The sequence below is a fragment of the Eleutherodactylus coqui genome, chromosome 12, assembly GCF_035609145.1.
Source record: "Eleutherodactylus coqui strain aEleCoq1 chromosome 12, aEleCoq1.hap1, whole genome shotgun sequence".
Classification (NCBI taxonomy): domain Eukaryota; kingdom Metazoa; phylum Chordata; class Amphibia; order Anura; family Eleutherodactylidae; genus Eleutherodactylus; species Eleutherodactylus coqui.
The window spans coordinates 87,671,892-87,694,813 of NC_089848.1; the positions used below are offsets into that span (position 1 = coordinate 87,671,892).

The 22,922-nt window shown below is 45.6% G+C and overlaps 1 protein-coding gene across 1 annotated transcript in view; it reads right to left on the reverse strand.

Moving 5' to 3' along the window:
* Positions 1–15,831: 15,831 nt before the first annotated feature.
* The window catches only part of ASNS (asparagine synthetase (glutamine-hydrolyzing)), a 45,296-nt gene continuing 38,205 nt past the window's right edge, over positions 15,832–22,922 (reverse strand). Inside the window, exon 12 of the mRNA XM_066585024.1 lies at positions 15,832–16,140. Within this exon, the coding sequence (XP_066441121.1) occupies positions 15,937–16,140 (204 nt within the window). The 3' untranslated portion in view covers positions 15,832–15,936. The remainder of the gene's footprint in view (positions 16,141–22,922) is intronic.

Below are 22,922 nucleotides of genomic sequence, written 5' to 3' on the forward strand. Positions count from 1 at the left end.
TCGGCTCTCCCGTGGGGTGTAGTATATAGAGGAGCTGTCGGCTCTCCCCAGTGGTGTAGTATATAGAGGAGCTGTCGGCTCTCCCCAGTGGTGTAGTATATAGAGGAGCTGTTGGCTCTCTGTTGTAGTGTAGTATTTAGAGGAGCTGTTGGCTCTCTGTTGTAGTATGTAGAGGAGCTGTCGGCTCTCCTGTGGGGTGTAGTATTTAGAGGAGCTGTCTGCTCTCCCGTGGGGTGTAGTATATAGAGGAGCTTTTGGCTCTCCCGTGTGGTGTAGTATATAAAGGAGCTGTCTGCTCTCCCGTGGGGTGTAGTATATAGAGGAGCCGTTGGCTCTCTTGTGGGGTATAGTATTGCAACACCCCAGAGGGATGACCCCGGACACTTCACTTATGTGAGGAGCTGGGAAGGATAAGTGTTGACTTGTCATGGCCGCACTTACCGGCTTCTTGTCCAAGAGGAATGACACACAGCCAAGGCCAGAGAAGGATTGCAGAACACCTTCGACACCCCTAGGATAGGGAATACTAATAAACAGGCCGATGGGGGTAGTAATTATCACTTGTCACGCCACTGTTCCCACACACCGGTATGCTATGTGGCAGAGAAATAACATAGAGACTTGTGTATAGTACCTCGGGTCCCTAGGAATGGTTAGGGCCCGCTATAATTTTACTTGAAGAATAAACTTTACAAACAGGTATTCAAAGCAATGCAGGTACGATTCTCTTTTTGTGATAACAGGCTAGAGTTTAGAGGTCAGGAATGTTATACAGGATGAAAACCGGTCCTACAGTCCACGTTATCTGTATGGTACAGCTCCTGGACTGGGAGCACTCCAGAGGAGGAGGGGGTAAGGGTCACTCCACAGACACTCCAGCAGACAATTATTTAAATGAAGGCTTAAACAATAAACACCCCACATGGCAGGCACGTGGGTGTGTCTCAGTAGCATACCTTGGTGCTGGGATCCTGACTTTGGATGACTGCACAGGAAAAGCCTGTAGTGTGAATTGGTACCTGTGTGGTGGGTCCCTTGATACAGAATAATTAGGATTGCTCTCACTCTAAGATCTTGGGACTCACTCCATTCACAACCAAACTTCACATGCTACGAGATTCCTCCATGCTCCTCTTCCTCCATCTTCACCTACATGGAAGCTGAAGGTGCTTCCATGTGGCTCTGTGCTAGCACTCTCAGTGAAGATGGAACTAGAACTCCTTTCCCACTGTCAATCTCTCACATTTATCACTTCACTTAGACCACAAGCGCTGCAGCTGTGCAACACACATACTGGATATGACAGGACAAGCTTTGCACTATCTACATAAGACAAACATGTATGATATTTATGGAGGGGACCAGGATGGTACTCTGGGCCACTACAGTTCACAGCGAATATGCTAGCTCTGTTGTGTGATGTAATGTAGAGAAGCACATTTATTTTATCTACAATGACACCTTTGTAGTGGCCCAGTACATGATTTCCTGGACCCCTCCATAATATCATACATTTCATGTCTTATGTAGGTGCACTGTGCAAAAGTGTCTTGTAATTCTGTTATGTGTATTGCCCAGCTGCAGCAAGTCAGAGGCTAAGTGTTTGCAAAGCCTGGAGATTGCTTGTGAATGTATCAACCTATGTCCTGTCACGTGGTATGAGTGAGGCTAAAAAGTTGAGTGCTTGAGAGCAGGAAAGGAGTTCCATGTCTTCTGGGTTCCTGTTCAAGAGTGCTGACTGCATGGGGGTACCTTCAACCTTCATGCATTGAAGAATGGAAGAGGAAGAGAGGTTCCCTGCATTAACTGATCTAGCATGAGAGAAGAGTGAGCCCAAAAGAGAGAGAGCGTGAGCAAATTGTGAATGAGTCGGTCCTAAGACCCAGTGCAGGGGTACTCATCTTTAAGTCACACACGCAAGTGCTTGAAGTCTGGGACCACCAGATGGAGGTATTCTTCTTCAATTGTTCACACCCAAGCATCCTGAAGTCTGAGACCACTGGGTGGAGGTACGCATCTTCAGTTGTTCGCACACAGGCGTCCTGAAGTCAGGGATCACCGTATGGAGGTAATCTTAATCAAATCTGTCTAAATCCCTGCATTTGGAAATATTGTCTACCTTGCCTTGTACTGTTGGAGTTGTATTGAAGTAAAGTTTTGCCAGGCCCTGACCATTCATTAGCAGGGACCTGAGCTACGTTATATCTGTCTGTATTCTCTGCTGAAGGTCATTCTGGTGTGTAGCGGAATCGTGGCGTCACCCGTGACAACTACTATCCCTGTTCTACTGTTTATTGGGCATCCCTTTCCTAGGGGTGTCCAGAAGAGACCCAGTGTTGCCCTGGCCGAGGCTACATGTGTCCCTCCAGAAGGGAGCCTGGTAAGTGCCGCCGTGACAAGCAAGCATCTTACCCTGCCCGCTCCTCAACGTATGCCCTGTGTCCAGGGTCTCCCTACAGGATGCTGCGCCTTTTATTTACAGACTTAAGGAATGGCCATGCATAGTAAATTTTCGCCCAGCTTTGCTAAGGGTTCATTTATATCAGCATTGCAGTTTCCGTTCAGAACCTTCTTTATTGATTTTCGCTAGAAAACACGATGAAATTGCATTGCAAGTAGCTTTATGTCATCTTGTAGATTCAGGGAAAACACTGGACTGTTGGATGGAAATCGAAAACAACCCCTATTACAGTCAATAGGGGTACATTCTGCTCTGTCATGGGATGGAACTGTTCAGCCAGGGGGTGCCGTTTTCCTGCTTCCAGAATGGAGCAGAAATATGGAATTCCCTAACACTGATGTGAATGAGCCTTAGCCTGAATATGGAATGGTGGGATCAGGCCTTCTGGCAGAGATTCATAGATGACATCATCTTTATATGGAATGGAGGTCATTATTCTCTGGCCCTGTCCTTTAGGGAACCCGCGGGAAAACACATTTCAGCTATCCTTCACTTCAGATATCAGTAAGAAGGAAATCAGTTTCCTTATCGTCAGCACTGAAAATGGACATCACTCACCAAAAGGTGCCATAAACCTATAGACTCTTATACCTTTATTTTTATGACCATCTCCCTATATCATTTAACAGCATCCCTAAAGGACAGTCCATGCGAGTTCAATACAAATTCCCTAGAGTCAATGACTATATAAAGGAAGCGGAGCTGCTGGAGGAGCAATATGCAGCAAAAAGGTATAACAGAAAAGACAAAAAAGACACATTGAGGAGACTGTGAAAAAGAACCTAATCACGTCAGGGGTGGCCCAGAGAGAAGCAAACAAAAACGGAACAAACTCTAAATGCTTCAGTGTTAGCACAGTGCACTGGGCAGAGTTACGGTCTGAAAAAAGTCCTATCGAAATATTTGCCTATCCTGCACCAGAACAAGGTTATAGGAAGTTACTACCAACTCACCCAAGGTTTGAAACAAATCACCAATTCAGCCAGGAATGTTTTGTTCAATATCAGGGACCATTCCACTGATATTGGCGATACATATACTCTACTATTCATTGGGGCGTTATAACCCCCAAATCTTAGTGTCCTACAAACAGGATCTTCCTTCTGTGCCTTGCAATTATAAAATCAAGATGTCGGTTGCTGAAAATAACCCTGTTGGCAACCAGCCAGCCATCAATGACTAGGCAGATGTTGATGCGCCAGTAGATGCTGCTGCACCAGTCAATGCGCCTGCAGAAACACCCCCTGTGACTACTAGCACCCCTAGCTTTGCGCCGCTAACCATGCCCTATTGCTTAGGAGTGCCATGGCTACTCAAGTATAGTGGCAAGCGCCATGCTCTTAGAGAATTTAAAGGGAAATGGGAGCAGTATTCCGTCTGTATTCATTAGCCATGGAACAGAAAGTAGAAATTCTTATAGGGCAGCTAAAAGGTCCAGCTGCCAGGGAAGTCAAAACATGGCCGCGCGAGCACAAAAAGACGGTAGAAGATATAATGGACAGGCTGCGGACTATCTTTGATAAACACACTATATCAGAGATAAAGAAAGGCTTCTTTGACAAAAGACAGAAAGTGGGGGAGACTCTAAGAGAATATGCATTGTCCCTGCAAGAGGACATGAAGGCTATCCATGCCCCTCACGGCCATTTTGTGAACATTGCCGCCAAAATGGACTTGATATAAATACATGCTACCGTTTAAATGGGCAACCCCTGGGCATAAGGAATGTGCCCCAGGAGGGAAGACAATAGGTCCACATGTCACAAAGGGCATTTCCAAATATGTAGGCCCCTGTCCAGAAGTTATGGTATATGTGGACAGTATGCCCCTGCCTGCGCTCATTGATATCAGGTGCTTCATCCCCAAGTTTGCGCACATTGCGGCCCCATTACAAGAAGTTTTCCGCGGGCACACAAAAGAGGAAAAAAAAAGAAAATCAAGTTTGTGATTTTGACAAACATGGCCATGCATTTGACCGTTGTGGTGTAGTATATGGGAGCTGTTGGCTCTCCCATGGGGTGTAGTACATAGAGGAGCTGTCAGCTCTCCTGTGGGGTGTAGTATATAGATTAGCTGTCGGCTCTCCCGTGTGGTGTAGTATATAGAGGAGCTGTCTGCTCTCCTTTGTGGTGTAGTCAGGGGCGTAACTATATAGGATGCAGTTGCACCCGGGCCCAGGAGCCTTAGGGGGCCCATAAGGCCTCTCTTCTCCATATAGGGAACCCAGTACTATAAGTAAAGCATTATAGTTGGGGGCCCTGTTACAAGTTTTGCATCGGGGCCTGGTAGCTTTAAGTTACGCCTCTGGATGTAGTATATAGAGGAACTGCCGACTCTCCGGTGTGGTGTAGTATGTAGAGAAGCTGTCGGCTTTCCGGGGGGGTGTAGTATATAGAGGAGCTGTCTGCTCTCCTTTGTGGTGTAGTCAGGGGCGTAACTATATAGGATGCAGGGGATGCAGTTGCACCCGGGTCCAGGAGCCTTAGGGGGCCCATAAGGCCTCTCTTCTCCATATAGGGAACCCAGTACTATAAGTAAAGCATTATAGTTGGGGGCCCTGTTACAAGTTTTGCATCGGGGCCTGGTAGCTTCAAGTTACGCCTCTGGATGTAGCATATAGAGGAACTGTCGACTCTCCGGTGTGGTGTAGTATGTAGAGGAGCTGTCGGCTTTCTGGGGGCGTGTAGTATATAGAGGAGCTGTCAGCTCTCCTGTGGGGTGTAGTATATAGATTAGCTGTCGGCTCTCCCGTGTGGTGTAGTATATAGATTAGCTGTCGGCTCTCCCGTGTGGTGTAGTATGTAGAGGAGCTGTCGGCTTTCCGGGGGGGTGTAGTATATAGGGAAGCTGTCAGCTCTCCCGTGGCGTGTAGTATATAGAGGGGCTGCTGGCTCTCCCGTGGGGTGTAGTATATAGAGAAGCTGTTGGCTCTCCCATGGGGTGTAGTATATAGAGGAGCTGTTGGCTCTCCCATGGGGTGTAGTATATAGAGGAGCTGTTGGCTCTCCTATGGGGTGTAGTATATAGAGGAGCTGTCGGCTCTCCTGTGGGGTTTAGTATATAGAGGAGCTGTCGGCTCTCCGGTGGGTTGTAGTATATAGAGGAGCTGTCGGCTCTCCTGTGTGGTGTAGTATATAGAGGAGCTGTTGGCTCTCCCACGGGGTGTAGTATATAGAGGAGCTGTCGGCTCTTCTGTGTAGTGTAGTATATAGAGGAGTGGTGGGCTCTCCTGTGTGGTGTAGTATATAGAGGAGCTGTTGGCTCTCCCACGGGGTGTAGTATATAGAGGAGCTGTCGGCTCTCCCGTGGGGTGTAGTATATAGAGGAGCTGTCGGCTCTCCTGTGTGGTGTAGTATATAGAGGAGCTGTCGGCTCTCCCGTGGGGTGTAGTATATAGAGGAGCTGTCGGCTCTTCTGTGTGGTGTAGTATATAGAGGAGCGGTCGGCTCTCCTGTGTGGTGTAGTATATAGAGGAGCTGTTGGCTCTCCCGTGGGGTGTAGTATATAGAGGAGCTGTCGGCTCTCCCGTGGGGTGTAGTATATAGAGGAGCTCTCGGCTCTTCTGTGTGGTGTAGTATATAGAGGAGCGGTCGGCTCTCCTGTGTGGTGTAGTATATAGAGGAGCTGTTGGCTCTCCCACGGGGTGTAGTATATAGAGGAGCTGTCGGCTCTCCCGTGTGGTGTAGTATATAGAGGAGCTGTCGGCTCTCCCGTGGGGTGTAGTATATAGAGGAGCTGTCGGCTCTTCTGTGTGGTGTAGTATATAGAGGAGCTGTCAGCTCTCCAGGGTGGTGTAGTATATAGAGGAGCTGTCGGCTCTCCAGGGTGGTGTAGTATATAGAGGAGCTGTCGGCTCTCCTGTGTGGTGTAGTATATAGAGGAGCGGTCGGCTCTCCTGTGTGGTGTAGTATATAGAGGAGCTGTTGGCTCTCCCACGGGGTGTAGTATATAGAGGAGCTGTCGGCTCTCCCGTGTGGTGTAGTATATAGAGGAGCTGTCGGCTCTCCCGTGGGGTGTAGTATATAGAGGAGCTGTCGGCTCTTCTGTGTGGTGTAGTATATAGAGGAGCTGTTGGCTCTCCCACGGGGTGTAGCATATAGAGGAGCTGTCGGCTCTCCCATGTGGTGTAGTAAATAGAGGAGCTGTCGGCTCTTCTGTGTGGTGTAGTATATAGAGGAGCTGTCAGCTCTCCTGTGGGGTGTAGTATAGAGAGGAGCTGTCGGCTCTCCTGTGGAGTGTAGTATTTAAAGGAGCTGTCGGCTCTCCTGTGGGGTGTAGTATATAGAGGAGCTGTCGGCTCTCCTGTGCGATGTAGTATATAGAGGAGCTGTTGGCTCTCCCGTGGGGTGTAGTGTATAGAGAAGCTCTCCTATGTGGTGTAGTATATAGAGCTGTCGGCTCTCCTGTGTGGTGTAGTATAGAGAGGAGCTGTCGGCTCTCTGTTGTGGTGTAGTATATACAGGAGCTGTCAGCTCCCCCGTGTGGTGTAGTATATATAGGGTCTGTCGGCTCTCCGTTGTGGTGTAGTATGTAGAGGAGCTGTTGGCTCTCCTGTGGGGTGTAGTATTTAGAGGAGTTGTCGGCTCTCCTGTGGGGTGTAGTATTTAGAGGAGTTGTCGGCTCTCCCATGTGGTGTAGTACATAGAGGAGCTGTCAGCTCTCCTGTGTGGTGTAGTATATAGAGGAGCTGTCGGCTCTCCCATGTGGTGTAGTATATAGAGGAGCTGTCGGCTCTTCCATGTGGTGTAGTATATAGAGGAGTTCTCCGGTGAGGTGTAGTATATAGAGGAGCTGTCGGCTCTCCTGTCTGGTGTAGTGTATAGAGGAGCTGTCGACTCTCCCGTGTACTGTAGTATATAGTGGAGCTGTCAGCTCTCCTGTGGGGTTTAGTATATAGAAGAGCTGTCGGCTCTCCTGTGGGGTGTAGTATTTAGAGGAGTTGTCGGCTCTCCCATGGGGTGTAGTACACAGAGGAGCTGTCAGCTCCCCTGTGTGTTGTAGTATATAGAGGAGCTGTCGGCTCTCCCATGTGGTGTAGTATATAGAGCAGCTCTCCCATGGGGTGTAATATATAGAGGAGCTGTCGGCTCTCCGGTGTGGTGTAGTATATAGAGGAGCTCTCCCGTGTGGTGTAGTATATAGAGGAGCTGTCGGCTCTCCGGTGTGGTGTAATATATAGAGGAGCTGTCGGCTCTCCGTGGGGTGTAGTATATAGAGGAGCTTTTGTCTCTCCGGTGTGGTGTAGTATAGAGAACAGCTCTCCCGTATGGTGTAGTATATAGAGGAGCTGTCGGCTCTCCGGTGTGGTGTAGTATATAGAGGAGCTGTCGGCTCTCCGTGGGGTGTAGTATATAGAGGAGCTGTCGGCTCTCCTGTGTGGTGTAGTATATAGAGGAGCTGTCGACTCTCTGGTGGGGTGTAGTATATAGAGGAGCTCTCCTGTGTGGTGTAGTACATCGCTGTCTCCGCTGCGGCCTCCCTCCTCTCTATGGGGAGAGATGGCTGCAACAGAATGCAGGTGGCGAGCCGCTTTAAAACTCGTGGAATTATTGCAGTATTTCTGTGCGGTCATTCCGCGAGATTTCCGTGGGATTTACACCCTATGTGAACCCAGCCTTAAGCACACAACTCTATAAGCACAAGCTCACTAGGATGTCAAGAGGATTTCTATTACAGCAAATACAGACTGACACATAGTATATACTGAGGTAAATTAGTCTTAATAATGCGGGAGGTGTCTGCTTTAAAGGGGTCACTACCCCTGTTTTTAGCTTTACAGGGTTTCTAATCTGTACATGCAGGGGCGTAACTATAGGGGATGCAGGGGATGCAGTTGCACCCGGGCCCAGGAGCCCATAAAGCCTCTCTTCTCCATATAGGAAGCCCAGTACTATGAATAAAGCATTAAAACTTGTTACAGGTTTTGCATTGGGACCTGGAAGCTTCAGATTACGCCTCTGTATACGTATATTCTATTTGGATTTTAAAAAAATGATAGGTGAGAACATTCATTCAGGAACATTTCTGCTTTGCTGGTCAAACTTTCTACATAGAAAACAAGGCAGTAAGCTTTACAGACCATCTGGTTTACTGACTCGTGCTGCAAACTGCAAAAGGTAAAAAAAAACAGCTTAGACCAAGAAAATAATAAAAATATGGAACCTCGAAGCAAAAGTAGAGGGCATGTCAACCCAAGGTCATAGCAAGTGGTGTCCAGCGAGAGGAAGCTCAATGGAGTCTTATAAACCTATAGTAGGATATTATGGTCATCTCTAGTGAGGTCACTGCAATTAGACATATGAACTAAGGAGCCTGGAAACCAATCAGATTTTTCCTGGGAGGTCATAGGCATGAAGCCTCTCCTGTATTTAGGGGAAAGGGTAAACATTGGGAAGGTACAGGGTTGTTTATGCAAGAGCTGGGCAATGGATGGTTACTACATACCTGTCACCTATATATGTAGGACCTATCTAGCCCAGCAAAGAGCAGCAACTCAATGTGGCATTGATTCCAAAAGTGGGTGGAAGATATCTGGAAGAATGTTGATGGCCACTTAAAGCTCTGTGGTATTTGTAGTTACAGGATCCCAGGTGTGAATGGACAGCTCTACCACATCCCTTAAATGCTCAATTGTACTCCTGTTGGGTGAACGTGCAGCTACACCATTCGTAGGAACTCTCGAGTATGCTTCTCAAACCAGCCTTGGACAACTTGGGCCTGATGACATGGTGCATTATTATGCTGGAATATCCCATCATTGTCGGGTACATGAAGTCCACGAAAGGCTACAAATAGTCACCAAGCCATGAAACGTAGCAAGTCAATAATCTGTTTAGGTGGACTAGTGAACCCATGACTTGAGAACACACCCACACCAGTAAGGAACCAACACCAGCCTACATAGTGCCTTGTTGACAATTAGGGATTATGGCTTCATGAGATCTGCACCACACACAAATCCTACCATCAGCCCAAAACAATTGGTAGGTCACTCAACAGATTATGCCACATGTTGCCAGTCCTCTAGGGTCCATTTAGCAACCTAACAAGCCCAGGTGAGGTGCTGTGTCCAGTATCATTGTGTTAACAGAGGCACTCTGGTAGGTCTTCTGCTCTCATATCCTGTGGAAGTTAAAGAACACGGCATTGACCTGTGGAATATACGTGTGGGGCCTCCTGCATTGAATGAGAATGTAAATTCTACCAGAGTCATTTGTCTATTTGCACAGATAATTCTAACCAGACACCGCCAGTTGTGATAATCAAGCACTGTGGGTGGTAATGTCTTCTATGATGTATTCCTGGTACACATGTGAAACCATGGATTGAGGTCAGAAACGCTATCTTTTCTCCTCACTCACCGTCTAAGTGCTCTCCCTAAGGAGAAAAGATGGCGTTTCTGATCCCCTGTTCCAGGCCTCTCACTAGCAAAGCCAGACCCCTACCCTACGTTAATGAAGGGCAAATACCCTGAAACAGCTGTCTGTGAATGGAGTCTGGCTTTGCTTTTAATTCTTAGTCATTGTTACAAGGCTTGTATAAAGAGTCTAACTTTGGCTTGAAGGAATGCTGCCTTCCAATAGGTGGCACTGTGGAGGTTTTATTCCATCTCCCTTATTTGCACCATGGATTGAGGAATGTTAAATGCACATACAACTTCGGAAATGTCTCCTCTGTTTGGTATTCACTATCATGCTTCATTAAAAATCCAAACATTTACGTCACCCTGCCATGAACATGCTGGCCAGTGTACAGCCTCACTTACATGGTATCACCTCAAAACTTATACGAGTGTGAGCATTCCCAAGCTGTCACCTGTGGTAATGCCGCTTCATAATCAACTTACATACTGATTTCCCATGACTTTTGGCATGTTAATGGATATAGGCCAAGAACCCACTAGTACCCACTGCAGAGAGAACAGCTGGTTATTAGTGATGGACAGACTACAATGGAGATGAAGCAACCCTTTCACAGTAGCTGTCTATAGTAAGGTTCCCATAATCTGTCATCCTTTAGTCAAGAATTCCTGATACTCTAGCATGAAACAAGTACCATATATTCTCACAAAGGATTATGCCAATATTTTAAGCCAACATCAACTTTGTTAAGTAGGCTGCGGACCCAATGACAAATTCAAATTCATCCACCACCATCCCCTACAGTTGGTTCATAGAACCACTATATTTTCTTTAAGGAGAGGAACCCATTGGAAAAATTTAAACTGGTTCCCCTATTAGTGCAAGTTTGAGACAGGAGGGCCCTGGGCCTGTTGCCCTTCCCCACTCCTTCCCATTGCTTGTAGAAGATAGGGACAGCTGTTGCAGCTGCCTTGCTGATAGTCTGGTTCAGGTTTTGTAGGTGTTTCTCCATCTTCTAGCTCTGGTAGAAGTAGTACTAGGTAAGACATGCTTACTCTCACCTGTGGGTAATTGTCAGGGCTTTTTAACTTAGTGACCTAGCTAAGGGCGCTGACAATTCATGTCGCTGAGGTTAAACAGCGGCATTTGGTTTTGGCAGCTCCAGGAAAGGAGCCTAAACTTGATTTGCCTATCCGATTCTCTGGAGACAGGCAGGAATTTGTTTCTTTCAGAGAATCTTGTAGGCTTTATTTCAGGTTGCGTCCTGGTTCCTTGGGTGACGAGTCACAAAAGGTGGGTATCATCAATTCCAGATTGCAGGGTGCTCCGCAGGCATGGGCTTTTTCTTTACCATCCTCCTCTGAAGCTTTGTCCTCTGTGGATAGTTTTTTCACGCCCTAGGTTTAATCTATGACAATCCCGATAGTGTATCGCCGGCAGAGGTAAAGCTCAGAGGCTTACATTAGGGAGACTCCCCTATTGAGGATTTCTGCACAGAATTCCGCCGTTGGGCGACAGAACCTCAGTGGAATGACTCTGCTTTGCATAGCCAGTTTTATTGTGGTCTGGCTGATGAAATTAAAGACGTATTGGTGATTTATCTGGTTCCTCACAGTCTTGATGATGCGATGTCTTTAGCCATCAGAGTAGGTAGATGGGTAAGAGAGAAGCATAATGAGCTTTTCTCTGCTCCTACTTTCATGCCTACTAATTGGGAGGAACCCATGCAACTGGGTTCATTGCCTGGCGATGTCAGGAGAGGGAAGGTCCCTTGAGGGCAACAGATTGCTTGGATGTCATGTTCTAGGCTGGTTCTTCCCTTGGGAGTGATTGTAGTCCGATCACAGTCTTTCTGGATTGTGGAGCTGGTGTAAAGTTGATCCACAGGAGATGGTCAAACGCTTAGGGTTAGACGTTAAACCTCAGGATTCACCCATTCCTGTGTCTGCTATCGATTCTTCTTCATTGACACAGAAATATTTGAAGTTCTGTGTTCTGGATCTTTGTCTAAAGATTGGATTTTTCCATTTGGAGACTATCACTCTTTATATCATGGAATCCCTTCCAACGCAAATAGTTTTAGGGTTGCCTTGGTTGAACTTGCATAATTTCGTGGTGGATTGGGAGAACGGAGACATTTTTAAATAGGGGCCCCTACTGTAATTTTGTTGTATATCAGTAATGGTGTCTTCCATGCAAGTCGATGAATTTCCTGAGTTTATTGCTGATTTCATTGATATTTTTTCTCAGCAGGGGGCAGACAAGTTGCTGCCTCACAAATAGGGGGATTGCTCTATTGAACTGATCCCAGACTGTAAACTGACGAAAAGCCGTATGTACAACCTAACTGCTCCTAAAAGACTGTCTCTAAAAGAGTATATCCAGGACAGTTTGAGAAAAAGGCACATACATACCACAAATTCTCAACTGGCTGTCAGATGGCAGTTTGCGGCCCTGTCTTAATTTTAGAGAGCTAAACAAGATCACCAAGCATAATCCCTACCTATTGCCATTTATTCTGGACCCGTTTTTCCAGTGGAATAGTGCCAACTGGTTTCCTAAGCTGGATCTACGAGGGGCATATAATTTGATTCAGAGTAAGGAGGAGGATGAATGAAAAACCGCCTTTAACACCCCTGAAGGGCATTATGAGAACTTGGTGATGCTTCTGTAGTTTTCCAGACCTTTATGAATGAGGTCCTCTATGAATTTATCGTCTGCTTTGTTCTGGTATATGTCAACGGTATTCTTATTTTATCGCCAAATTTTGATTCCCATGTTTCTCATGTTCTCCAAGCATTCAGCAATAATAATTTGTTTGCAAAAAAGGAAAAATGTGTTTTTTTCCATACAAGAGATCACATTTCTGAGGCATATTATTACCCCGAGAAGTTTCAAAATGGACCCGGAGAAGGTCTAGGAGGGGCAGGACCAGAAAATGTGAAGGCGCTTCAGAGGTTTCTAAGGTTCGCCAATTACTATTGTAAATTTATTAAAGGATTTTCGGTCGTGGTCAGACCTTTGGCTGATATGACAAAGAAGGGTTGTTTCCCTTCTAAATGGTCCTCAAGGGCATTACAATCTTTTCATGACCTGAAGAGATGTTTTGCGATGGCTCCGGTTCTAATACAACCAGACGTGGACGTTGCCTTTCTTTTGTAATTATGGGTTCCATCCATGTTTTGGTCCCTTTTCTGAAGATTTATCAGAGGTACCAGAGGAGAATAAGTTTTCCTCTAACATTGAGGTGGTGTGGAAAGATATTCAGAAGAACCTTCAGAGGATGGTTCAAAATTTCAAAAGGATGTCAGATAAAACGCATTCTGACTGAACTAATTTCTTGGTTAGAGTCTTGGTTTGACTGTCAACTAAGAACATAAAACTCAAGTTAGGTCCATGGTTTATCAATAGAGATGAGCGAACGTACTCGGTAAGGGCGATTTCGCAATCGAGCACCGCGATTTTCGAGTACTTCACTACTCGGGTGAAAAGTACTCGGGTGCGCTGTGGGTGAGCAGCGGGGAGTGGGGGGGAGAGGGAGAGAGAGAGGGCTCTCCCTGTTCCCCGCTGCTACCCCCCGCTCCCCCGCGCCTCCCCCTGCCCCCGGCGCACCCGAGTACTTTTCACCCGAGTAGTGAAGTACTCGAAAATCGCGGTGCTCGATTGCGAAATCGCCCTTACCGAGTACGTTTGCTCATCTCTATTTATCAACCCTTTCAAAATCATTGAAAAAATTAATCCTGTATTGTTTTGTTTGGAGATTCCTAGGTCTATGAGGATAACTAATGTGTTTTATAAATCTCTTTTTTTTAAAGAAGAGATTCAATCAGAACCGGTTCTGGTTGATGGAGATATTCAATTTGAGATAAGCCGAATAGTTGACTTTTGTCAATATTTGGAGATCCCTACAGTATTTGATACATTGGCGTGGTTATGGTCCTGAGGAGAGGACATGGGTACTGGCTGCAGATGTACATGCGGATCGGCTGGTGAAGAATTTTCACAGACGGAATCTGAACTGACCTGGTCCTAAGGGTCCTGGGGCCCCCTCTAATAGGGGAGGTACTGCTGTGTTGGTTCTGGGATTGCTGCCTTGCTGATAGTCTGCTGTAGGTTTTATAGGTGTTTCTCCATCTTCTGGTTTTAATGAATGTGGCATTAGGTGAGACATGCTTACTCTCACCTGTGGGTAATTGTCAGGGCTATTTAGCTTAGCCTGATGCGGAGCTGAATAGCTGTTGAATCTTTAGTCTCCCTCTGACTGGGCTAGCAGTCAGATCTTGGTCCTGGATCTCTCTGTTACCTGTTGCATCTCAGAGCTAAGTATTGCACTTGTTTGCATTTCTATTTTGTTTTCTGTGTTATTCCCCTGTCCCACGTAGGGTCAACTAGTGGCCAAGGTAAGTGGCCAGGTTCGTCCTTGTCAGGACAGGTGACCCGCATTTTAGGCAGGTCCCTTCCCATTGTCAGTTAATTAGGGACAGTATTTCTCATGTCTTGGTTATCTCTATTGTTTGACACTCTTTATGTGCGTTTGTGTGAGATCTGCGGGTGAGGAATCTAGCACATCCTGGTTGGACACGACTGGCAGGATCACGTTTTTGATGGTTTCCATTTGTTATGATTGTTAAGCAGTGTCCACCTTCCTTCTCATGAGCTCATAAGAGCTATATGGGCTGCTTCTATGGTTTCTGTAGTTCTGGTCCACACTTGCTTCCCCCATCTCCTACTGACCTATGTAGGAAAGATCAATCATGACCCTCCAGCTGGTTTCACTCTACAACTTCTTTTAAAGGGGAGATGTGGCAAGTCTATATCAACCATGATGAAGGAGGCCATCTAAAATAAGGATTCCCCCTCTCTACTGGCCCATTGTATTTCCACAGGGACTGCTTCTATATCTGTGATATGCACTTACTTGCTTCATCCGCTACTCAACCTTTGTAGGGAAATGTCAGGTATAATGGATGTGGCCACACACACCAGTTTGTCTTTGGGCTATCTGAGCAGGCAGCACCTAAGGACCCCAAGTTTTCACCTTTGACCCCTCCAAATAGGATATGGACTTTGCTGCTGGGTCCCCAAGCCATTACTTGCACAGATAGTCCCAGTTGTGCACCAGCTGACACTGCACTTAGCCGGGAAGCAGTTCCTGATGGTGCAAACAGGTGCTTATCCAGAAATGTAGCAAAGGTCAGGGCCAGCGGCACATTAACAGTAACGAGGTCCAAGCAGAAGGTCAGGGCAGGCAGCAAGCAAAATGTAGTCCAGTAATCAGGGCTGAGGTCATAGAGCACAGAAGTCAGATTGCCGATGATCAGGAAAGAGTCAAAAGCAGAATGTACACAAACAGGGGCTTTGCCACAATGGCTAATGGAGACTGATTGCTAAGGCATCCACCTTTTACAGTGTGGATGCATACTATAGGAGGTGCCGACACAGGATTGGAGAGGCAAAAGTTTAGGAACCGTGTGCTGGCCCTTTAAGAGAAGGATCAGGAGCTCTACAAGCTGTACGGGCAAAGACCTGGCAGGAAGCTGAGGAGTGAGAGTGTCATACAAAGCATGGATGACAGTGATGCCCGACTGCAGCCCCAGCAATATGTGAGCAAGTTGCACAGCAGTGGCTCATTGTGACAGAAAGGAAGCCATTATGATTCCCCAGCTTTCTCCAGAATTAAAATGAAGAGGGGAGCCCTGATTGGTTAACATCACCCATATAAAAAGTGTCTGTCTAAGATAGGGTTCCCCATTTACTGGTCCATAGCACCCTCAGGTCCTTCCTCTATGCTATTCTTGCTCTATATTTATAGAATTATGTATATTTATAGCTTCGCGCCTCCAGACAATTGACAGCTTTGTGGTGATTCACGGTGTGGGGACCCCCAGACAAGAACCTGTAAAATTCCCTCTAATAACAGGATCTGTCAATCAGGAGGTGGAGGTGAATGCATTAAGTCCTCCAGAGGATGAAGTGTCGGAGTAAAACTAGCCATCATTCTCAGGAACATTTATGTGTAATCCTCTCCTCTGGGTTTTTATTGTAAACCATCTTAAAAAAGAGAATTTATGGAAAGTGGGGATTAATGATTTCTTCCTCAAGGTTGGATGAACTTTATGCATCGGATTTGTAATGTGTGAGTGTTCGGGCAGACGGGTCGGTGGCGTGGATCCATCGAGGCATCCAGTAATGAGTCAACCAGTCAGCACGCCCCGGGTAATACTTCTCAAAGATCTGACGGTAGAAGTAACCTTCCTTTGTCTTGGGAGAATTAAAGGGAAACTTTTCTGCAGACTTCTCCAGCATCATGTCATCAACCTGGAGATAAGGATGAAGGAAACAATGGTCATTCAATCAGCAACCATGCATCAAAAGGATTGTCCATGTCAGCTATTGATACAGATAATAGGTTTTCCCACGAATATAAGAACAGTACACCTTGACCCAAAAAAATAACTTGGTTTTTGTAACTATTTCTTTGGTGGGCTGGGAGCTGGGCCCACAGAAGTAGCAGAGCCGAGTTTGTTAACTTTCTGTAGTTAGTATAAAGAACAGTTGTGAAATTGTATTCAGATATTAAATGTGTATGAGTGTTAAGGCATATGTTTCCATCAGAGGCGTAACTTGAAGCTCCTGGGCCCCAATGCAAAACCTGGAACGGGGCCCCCAACTATAATGCTTTATTCATAGTACTGGGCTTCCTATATGGAGAAGAGAGGCCTTATGGGTCCCCCAAGGCTCCTGGGCCCGGGTGCAACCGCATCCCCTGCATCCTCTATAGTTACGCCCCTGGTTTCCATCATGTAAATGTTAGTGACCACCAATCACTAGAATAGCTAACCTATGGCCAAGGAAGAGTTTGAATGGAGTGTCTATTAAGTATGCATGCTGTAGCCCCATGAGATGTCTATGGCACTGATAGAAACAGTCCAGCAATTCCAATTCCTCCTAGTCACAAACGTGCAGGGAGCTATTTATTAATTAATTATGTATGGATTAGAGGGAGTCCAACTAGACCACCAATATAGGGTTTCTAAGATTTTTAGTAAATAGATGATTTTAAGCTAGAATAAACTGAAAAGAAACAGTAAGGGTGCATTCACACGTCACTTATTTGCTGCAGATTTCAGACTCATTTACACACAAAGACAATCTTTCAAACAATTGAAAGATTGACAGTTCTAGCGATCATTTTGCATAAAGTGCTAATGGGCACTAATGCCCATTAGCACTTTATCAGCTTCATTTGCATGTAAATGAGCCTCCAGTGGCTGTTTGCAAATCCCAGCATGCAGTCTGGACTTAGCACTCGGCTACACTGTCTTTGCATGGGCTGCCAGCTGAATACAATGTAATCAGCTTCTCCCATGCACAACACAGCATGCGGTCCCTGCTATCTCGCTCCAGCTGAATGATGAATTTTATGCTCACCTAAAAATCATCGTTCAGGTAAAGAGTGAAAGATGGAAGTGTTTACATGCAACAACTATCATTCAAAGGCCATCGTTTGAACGACTATTGAGTGATAATCGTTGCATATAAATTGGGCTTTAGGTGCAGATCTGCAGCAGATTTCACCCTTTCAATTTGAATTCAATTGGAAGGGTTATATCTACTGCAGGTCTGCATAAAAATCTGAGCCAAATTTGCAGCAAATCAGCGACGGGTGAGCACACCCTTAAAGGAGATGTCCCGCGCCGAAACGGGTTTTTTTTTTTTTAAACCCCCCCCCCGTTCGGCGCGAGACAACCCCGATGCAGGGGTTAAAAAAACCACCCGCACAGCGCTTACCTGAATCCCGGCGGTCCGGTGACTTCAATACTTACCGCTGAAGATGGCCGCCGGGATCCTCTATCTTCGTGGACCGCAGCTCTTCTGTGCGGTCCACTGCCGATTCCAGCCTCCTGATTGGCTGGAATCGGCACGTGACGGGGCGGAGCTACACGGAGCTACACGGAGCCCCATAGAGAACAGCAGAAGACCCGAACTGCGTAAGCGCGGCTAATTTGGCCATCGGAGGCCAAAAATTAGTCGGCACCATGGAGACGAGGACGCCAGCAACGGAGCAGGTAAGTAAAAAACTTTTTATAACTTCTGTATGGCTCATAATTAATGCACAATGTATATTACAAAGTGCATTATTATGGCCATACAGAAGTGTATAACCCCACTTGCTGCCTCGGGACATCTCCTTTAAAGGATAAAATTGAGCGCTACTACATCAGAGTAATAGTTAAAAGAGTATATAGGACCATACAGCCAAATCATTTTTCATTATAATAAGCCATAAAACAGAGGCGTAACTTGAAGCTTCCGGGCCCCGATGCAAAACCTGTAACAGGGCCCCCAACTATAATGCTTTATTCATAGTACTGGGCTCCCTATATGGAGAAGAGAGGCCTTATGGGCCCCCTAAGGCTCCTGGGCCCTGGTGCAACCGCATCCCCTGCATCCCCTATAGTTACGCCCCTGCAAAAAACATAGTTGTATGCCATACCTAAGTTGTAGTTGCTACTTACCTACAACCTAATTAGAAATAGCCCAATGAAAATACTGCATAATCTTCATTTTGGGTTTCTCCAATCCATCTGACCTTTCACAATCTATATTTTTTCTCTCATTGTTTACTAAGTGGTACGTCTCTTCTCAGAGATGTGCTCACATGTCTCTTTTCTTCTGCTCTCCCTCTTCATAGCATGCAGTCTCTGCAGCTACACACCCCTATTCCCCACTCATCCCGGTCTTCTACTTCATGTTGAGTTTTATGGCGCCTGCTACACTATTATGGTAGTTGCAGTATTAGGCCTCGTTCACACAACGCACAACGTATGCCGAGGTCAGCCGCGCACAAAAAGCTCAACTATTAGAACCAATGATTTCCTATGGAAACATTCAGACTAAAGAATACTAAGCGCATAAAAGAGGTGCACCTAAAAAGATAGGACATACGCAACTGAAATTCCCAGCTGCGTAAAAAGATAGGACCTGACCCAGAGGCGTAACTTGAAGCTCCTGGGCCCCAATGCAAAACCTGTAACGGGGCCCCCAACTATAATGCTTTATTCATAGTACTGGGCTCCCTATATGGAGAAGAGAGACCTTATGGGCCCCCTAAGCCTCCTGGGCCCGGGTGCAAGCGCATCCCCTGCACCCTCTATAGTTACACCAGTGACCTGACGTATCTTTAGTGTGCTAAGCGTGGGAGTTTTCTGTAGGAGGCAGTATTATAGTAGTTATATTCTTGTACATAGGGGGCAGTATTATAGTAGTTATATTCTTGTACATAGGGGGTAGTATTATAGTAGTTATATTCTTGTACATAGGGAGCAGTATTATAGTAGTTATATTCTTGTAGATAGGGGGCAGTATTATAGTAGTTATATTCTTGTACATAGGGGCAGCATTATAGAAGTTATAATCTTGTATATAGGGGAGTATTATTATACTGATTATATTTTTATAGTGTATAAGTTTATAAGTATTATAGTGATTTTATTTTATACCTATGGGGCAATGTTATCATGGTTACATTGTTATAGGTAGGTGGCAGTATTATGCTCAATTCAGTGTCAGTCAAGATCCTAACCAACCTATGTCAAAAGATGTGGAGCTTCAAAATGGGGCCCAAAGACTGGACAAGATCTGTCTTCGTCACACTTCCAAAATAATGGTAATTCTCAAGAATGTTCCAATTACTGCACCATCGCCCTCATACCTCACGCCAGCAAAATTCTTTTAAAGATCATACAAAAATGCATCGTGACAATTGTTAAATGGGAACTGACGGAAGTTCAAGCTGCCTTCCACAAAGGTTGTGGCACCAGAGACCAAATCCCGAACCTGCGCTGGATCATGGAGAAGACCTGGGAGTATCAGAAGGACGTGTACATGTGTTTCATCGACTACAGCAAGGTATTTGATTGTGCTGAACTTGACAAGCTTTGGAAGTATCTGAAGCACATGGGCCTCCCAGAATATATAGAACAGCTTATTAGGTCGCTATACAACAACCAAGAAGCAACAGTCAGGACCGCTTATGGAAATACGGATTGGTTCGGAATCGATAAGGTGTACGGCAAGGCTGCATTCTATCAGCAGTCCTTTTCAATCTGTACGCAGAAACGATCATGAGGCGATGCAATCTGGACGATTCAGAAATCAGAGTCAAAATCGGTGGCAGAAATGTCAACAACCTCCGATATGCAGATGACATCACCCTGCTAGCGGAAAGTGAAAAGGACCTGGAATACCTTATCCAACAAGTGCAAAAGGAAAGCGAACGCATGGGGCTGTACCTCAACAGCAAGAAAACAAAAGTCATGACCGCGGTAGGCAACGGTACAGTAAACATAAAAATTAACAACGAAGAAGTCGAGTTGGTCCAAGATTTCATCTTCCTTGGATCCAAACTCGATTGCAACGGGCAATCTGGACCTGAGATCAAGAGACGGATTACACTTGGTAGGATTGCAATGCAAGGAATGGAAAAGATCTGGAAAAGCAAAGATACTAGCATTGCAACAAAAACCAGACTGGTCAATGCAATCCTCTTTCCCATAACGACATACGGTTGTGAAAGTTGGACATTCAGGAAAACAGACAGAAGAAAAATTGATGCCTTTGAACTCTGGTGCTGGGGGAGAATGCTACGGATACCTTGGACCGCCATGACAACGAACAAGGTAGTGTTAGATCACAGCAAACCGAAAATATCACTAGAGGGCAAAATCATCAAACAGCGGCTCTTTTTTGGGCATGTGATGCACGCTAATTCACTGGAAACAGTACTGATGCTTGGCAAGGTCAGTGGGAAGAGAAGATCAGGAGACAAAGAACAAGATGGCTGGATACAATCAAGGCACCACGAACATGTCAATCACAGAACTGAAAGAAGCGGTGAAAGACAGGAATGCGTGGAGAACATTGATCCATAGAGAGACCGAGGGTCAGATGCGACTGAACGGATAATCATCCTCATCAGGTGTATTTACCTGTAACATACTGTGCCGCAGGGATATTATTTTATGACTGTTTTCTGGTTCTTTTTCAGAGTCTAGATAACTATGGAGAAGCTAGCTTTATAATGGGGACATCATGAAGAAAATCATAATAAAACAGACCCTAAAATTCTCTCTTCCTTCTGATGTGACTTGTTGATGGTGAGGTACATTCTCCCAACCGGTGAAACATCGCCAACTCTCAAAGTATTTATCTATGTTGGAAAGTAATTTTTAAAAAGTCATTATCTCAGGCACTCTTGTTGTGAGGGACATATCCATCTGAGTCACTCTATGGATGATGCATAAGGCAACAAATGAGATTGTCCATGATAATGAGCGGATGGTTACAAGGAGGTAGGACCTGATAAAACTAGTGCAAGAACAGTACAACAGCTCCTCCTGCTGGAAATTTGGGCAAATACATCTCAACAAATGTATCCAAAGCTCACAGAATATGCAGCACTCAAAGTGATTTACCAGAGACGTTTTCAAAGAACGCTACAGTATGAGGCACCGCCATGACACTTTAAGGCCCTTTTACACAATCCAATGATCTGGCAAGAATGTTCATTGGGACTTCAGAAATTGCACCCAATCAGTGGATGAACAAGCAAATGCTCATTTATCGGCTGATCACATCTTTTGTGCAGCTGAAAATATTATCGTTATTAGCAGCAAACCTCCCCATGTGAACAGGGAATGGGCTGCACCAGTGATAATACTGTATTGGGGATGAATGATTGTATTAACCATCATTTATCCGCACTGGCCTGTGCAAAGGCCTTTTGAATGAGTGGAAATCACATTGATCGGTGCTCATTACATAGTTCAAGTTGATCCATGTAAAAGGACCCTTACTTATTCTGATCTGAAGGGTTCCAAAAGTGAGACCCCTACGGATGATATGCACTGCATCACAGAGAAAATGACACTCCAGGAAGACAAAATGTGACACTATTAAGAATTTGTCGCAGTATTACGCCATTTTCAGGGTATATTCAGACAAGCATATTATGTAAATTGATGCAATTTCCGTCCAATCACTTGATCTGGCAGCATGATAAAAAGGGAAAACCAGTCTGTGAAGCTAACTTTGGTGATATTGTCATGCCCATGGGAACTAATTTCTCTCAATTTCTCTGCACACCCACCCTTAGAAAACGCCAAAAAACTCTTCTTCCCCTCCGGTGTTAACATCCAGCCTAGTGTTGCATCCTTGTCTCCAAACATCTCTGACCAGGTCAAGCAGATTACACCCTCCTGGGGTGACTGAAGCTGGAGGAATCTCATAAATCACCTCCTTCTTCCAAGTGACCTCACAAAAAAGACGAAACCCAGTGGGGAAAAAGTAGGAAAACGCCTCAAAAAGAACAAGAGAATAATGCCCACAACGAGACAGGAACCCTACAAGGCCATGTTTAACTTGTCCAAACATGTTTAAATAAAATCAGAAAAAGAAGTTTCAAGCAAACGGCCCATCTTTTGGTCCATCTAGTACACCCTACCTATTGGAGCTATTTGTAGACTTAAATCATTTTACAATGCACTCTCCATAGACACTTTGCATTCAGGGCCCTGGAAAACACTCTTAGAGGGTTTCTGTCATTAAAAAAATATATATATATGCTTACCTATTCCTCCACATCCTATTCTTACTGCATCTTCACCTCGCCGATTTTCTCCTGGCTCCTGCAGTTCCCCGGGTAACATCACCGCAAGCCGGCCGGATCCTCTTTTTCCTGTGACGAAGCGTACATTGCTGGCATTCTGCTTCCTGCAGGACAGTGTACCCAGTCACTAGTGACGTAGCATTCACTGCCTAGCAGGGAATGCTGAATCCTTGGCAGCCTGCTTTAGTACGACTGCGCATGCGCGATGTCTCACCGCTAGTGTTTCATATACTATATTTCACGCATACGCGCTAAAGCAGGCTGCTGAGGATTCCGCATTCCCTGCTAGGAAGTGAACCCTACATCACTCGGAGCATTCACTGCCCTGCAGGAAGTGAACTTCGGCTAATGGACGCTTCAAAACAGGAAGAAGAGGATACAGCCGACTGAAGGTAAGGTGGCTAGGGGGACTGCAGAAGCCAGGAAAAGA